This window comes from Nestor notabilis, unplaced genomic scaffold (genome assembly GCF_000696875.1).
Source record: "Nestor notabilis isolate BGI_N333 unplaced genomic scaffold, ASM69687v1 scaffold30113, whole genome shotgun sequence".
Classification (NCBI taxonomy): Eukaryota; Metazoa; Chordata; class Aves; order Psittaciformes; family Psittacidae; genus Nestor; species Nestor notabilis.
The window spans coordinates 17,258-20,161 of record NW_009922864.1 but is presented as its reverse complement, the minus strand read 5'-3'; the positions used below and the strand labels follow the sequence as shown (position 1 = coordinate 20,161).

The following is a 2,904-nucleotide window of genomic DNA, read 5'->3' as shown; positions in this document are numbered from 1 at the left end:
CAGGACAGCCGCTGGGGGGCAGCAGAGCGCCGCGGCACGGGGGGCCCCTGCTTCTCCGTATCCTCTGCAAGCACCCACCCTTGAGCGCTTCTGTCCAAGTGTTGAAAGGTGGCTGGTACTCGCTACTTTGTACTTTATCATCAGAGACACCATTTAATGTGAACCAGGTGAAACCGTGATAGTTCAGTTAACTCTGCCAGTAATTGCAGGTTTTGCTGCAGAAGTAAGGCGTGAAATACTTGAGCTTACAGAATTGTCACGCATCAAGCTTCCAGAACTGTGATGCATCCAGGCTGGATGTGGTTGTGGGCAACCTGATCTAGTTGAAGATGTCCCTGCTCATTGCAGGGCAGTTGGCCTAGATGACCTCTGGAGGTCCCTTCCAACACAAACTATTCTATGAATTTATGATTCTATAAACTTTTTATTCGGTGTGATACATCATACTCTTTTGCTTTAAACTGGGGAAGATGTTTATACACCACTGGTGATACGTCCATGAAGGCTGTGGTGGTTGGTTTCTGCTATACATTAATTTCAAGTAAGACAAATAAGAATTTGTCTCTTCCAGATTCAAGCAGTATGGACAGAGCTGAAGATTCCACTGTTTCCCCTTCTGGCTATTATTATGAAGATCAGTGGAGGTCCAGAACACACTGGATCCATCATTTTAACAACTCTGATGATATAACCAAGTGCTTGCAAGGAAAAGTAATCCACTTGTTTGGAGACTCTACGATAAGGCAGTGGTTTGAATATCTGACAGCATTTGTTCCAGGTTATTTTTTTTATTTTTTATTTTTTAAATTTGGTTTTGTCCTTAAAGAACTTTGCAAAGTTTTATTTCTAACATCTCAGACACAGAGTTGGTCTTGCTGAATGACAGTGACAACATAAAGGAAGAGGAAAGACAAAACATTACTGGGAGTCCTGGTAGATAGGTAGTTAGTCAAATGTTAGAGCAGACTCTGGAAGCACGTAGGCCTTGGAAATGGGGCCACAAGGTGTCTGCAAATTTGTCCTTGTCCACGTTTCACCAGTGAGGACTGCTGCTGTGGCTGTGAGTTAAGGGGGCATGGCAGAAATCACTTAGGGTTGCTTCATAAGGCCTTACAGCATCCCAGTCACACAACTGACTTTGCAATGATACTTTATTCCATCCAATGACTTCCATTACTGTTGACTGGTTTTGAGCCCTTTCTTGTACTTTACTTACTTTAGCCTAAGTAACACAATTTCAGTAGCCAAATAGATATTCCTTTCTCACCTCTCACCCCTAAAGTGCTTAAATTGTGTTGGAATACAGACTTTGAGACTCCTTAATGTCTGTAAGTTGAAGTAATCTTTAAATTTAATGGAGTCCTAAAGTCGCCAGGAGGATTCCCATGGGCACTGGATTTATAGGGCAACAACTGAAGGAGTCTATTTGGAAAATATTTTTTATGAGAGAGAGAGGAAATATTTTGGGAAAGGCATGGACAGCCTTGTGAAGTTGAAGTGTGCTGTCTTGCAGATTTCAACACCCAGAAAAAACACTGAAATATGCAGCTGGCACATGCATGACACGCATCTTCTGTTTCATTTTAGAGTTCTCAGAAGTATGCTCAGATTTCCTTATCTACTGCTGCTCTTGCCCTGTGTTCCTAGTATCTTTTTGGCAGTGTTAATGTCTTATACTGTCTTTCACTAATGCTTGCTCTTGGGTTTTCAGATCTAGTGGAATTTAACCTGGGGAGTCCTAAGAACGTGGGGCCTTTCATGTCTGTGGACCTGAAGCACAATATCCTACTGAAGTTCCGCTGCCACGGGCCACCCATTCGCTTCTCCACAGTCTTTAGCAGTGAACTGCGTTACATTGCCAATGAACTGAATGGCATAGTGGGTGGGAGAAACACAGTGATAGCCATAACTATATGGTCCCACTTCAGCACTTTCCCTGTGGAAGTGTATATCCGGCGGCTGAGGAACATTCGGAGATCAATTATTCAACTGCTGGATCGCAGTCCCAAGACTTTAATCATCATCAGAACTGCCAATGTTCAGGAGCTTGGGCCAGAAGTGAGCCTCTTTAACAGTGATTGGTATTCCTTTCAGCTTGATTCTGTCATGAGGAAAATGTTCTCAGGAATTGCTGTGCACTTTGTGGATGCTTGGGAGATGTCTCTGGCTCACTACCTGCCACATAACTTACACCCAAAAGAAGTAATTGTTAGGAATCAAATAGATGCATTTTTATCTTACGTATGCCCTTTGCAAACTTAGCACAAGTAGGTATCCTTAAGTCATCTTTTGGTATAGCTGAAGTAAAGTTGCTCTTTGTCGGAGCGATCGAAGTAGGCTGGATGGTATGAAAGAGCTCTGGTTATTGTACTTGCATGCAGTATAAGTGGGTGGCCTTAACTCGGGGTAGCTGTGAAGAGGAGTTGATTGTTCAGGCCATATCTTCCTGCAATGCTGATTCCTGTCAACCTTGTTATTCATATCTGAGATTATTAGAGAGCACTTTAAATTAAATTGACAGGATTCAATAAGAAATTACGTGGGTTATTAGCTTTACTAGTTGTCTGCACTGTATGCTTAATCCATATGACACTGATTCTATTGTCAGTCTAGCTGCTCAGAACTGTGTGTGAAGCCTGGGAAAGATTCTGGAGTGGTCTTTCTTTCAGTGTTCCAGAGTTTGAGGGACATAGCTCTCCAGCTGTATGTCAGGGGAGCACAGTGTCTGTTTTTGTTTCAAAGTCTTAATTAGAAACATGAAGGGAGTATACCAAAATCACTAATGTCAATCACGGAAGCACAATCAAAATAACTATAGTATTAAGTCATCACGAATTTGCTGAAATATAATAGAGCACACTAGTTAGGCAACATTGGTGTTTATAGATGGCTGCTAAATAATGC

The 2,904-nt window shown here is 42.2% G+C and overlaps 1 protein-coding gene across 1 annotated transcript; it reads left to right on the top strand.

The window, feature by feature from the left end:
* Positions 1–571: 571 nt before the first annotated feature.
* LOC104403631 (NXPE family member 3-like) lies at positions 572–2,262 on the top strand (the record flags this gene model as incomplete). The annotated part of the gene is made up of 2 exons (XM_010011850.1): positions 572–778; positions 1,712–2,262. Coding segments are annotated over 2 exons (758 nt in total), but the record flags the coding sequence as incomplete, so codon positions are not given.
* Between the last annotated feature and the right edge of the window lie 642 nt (positions 2,263–2,904).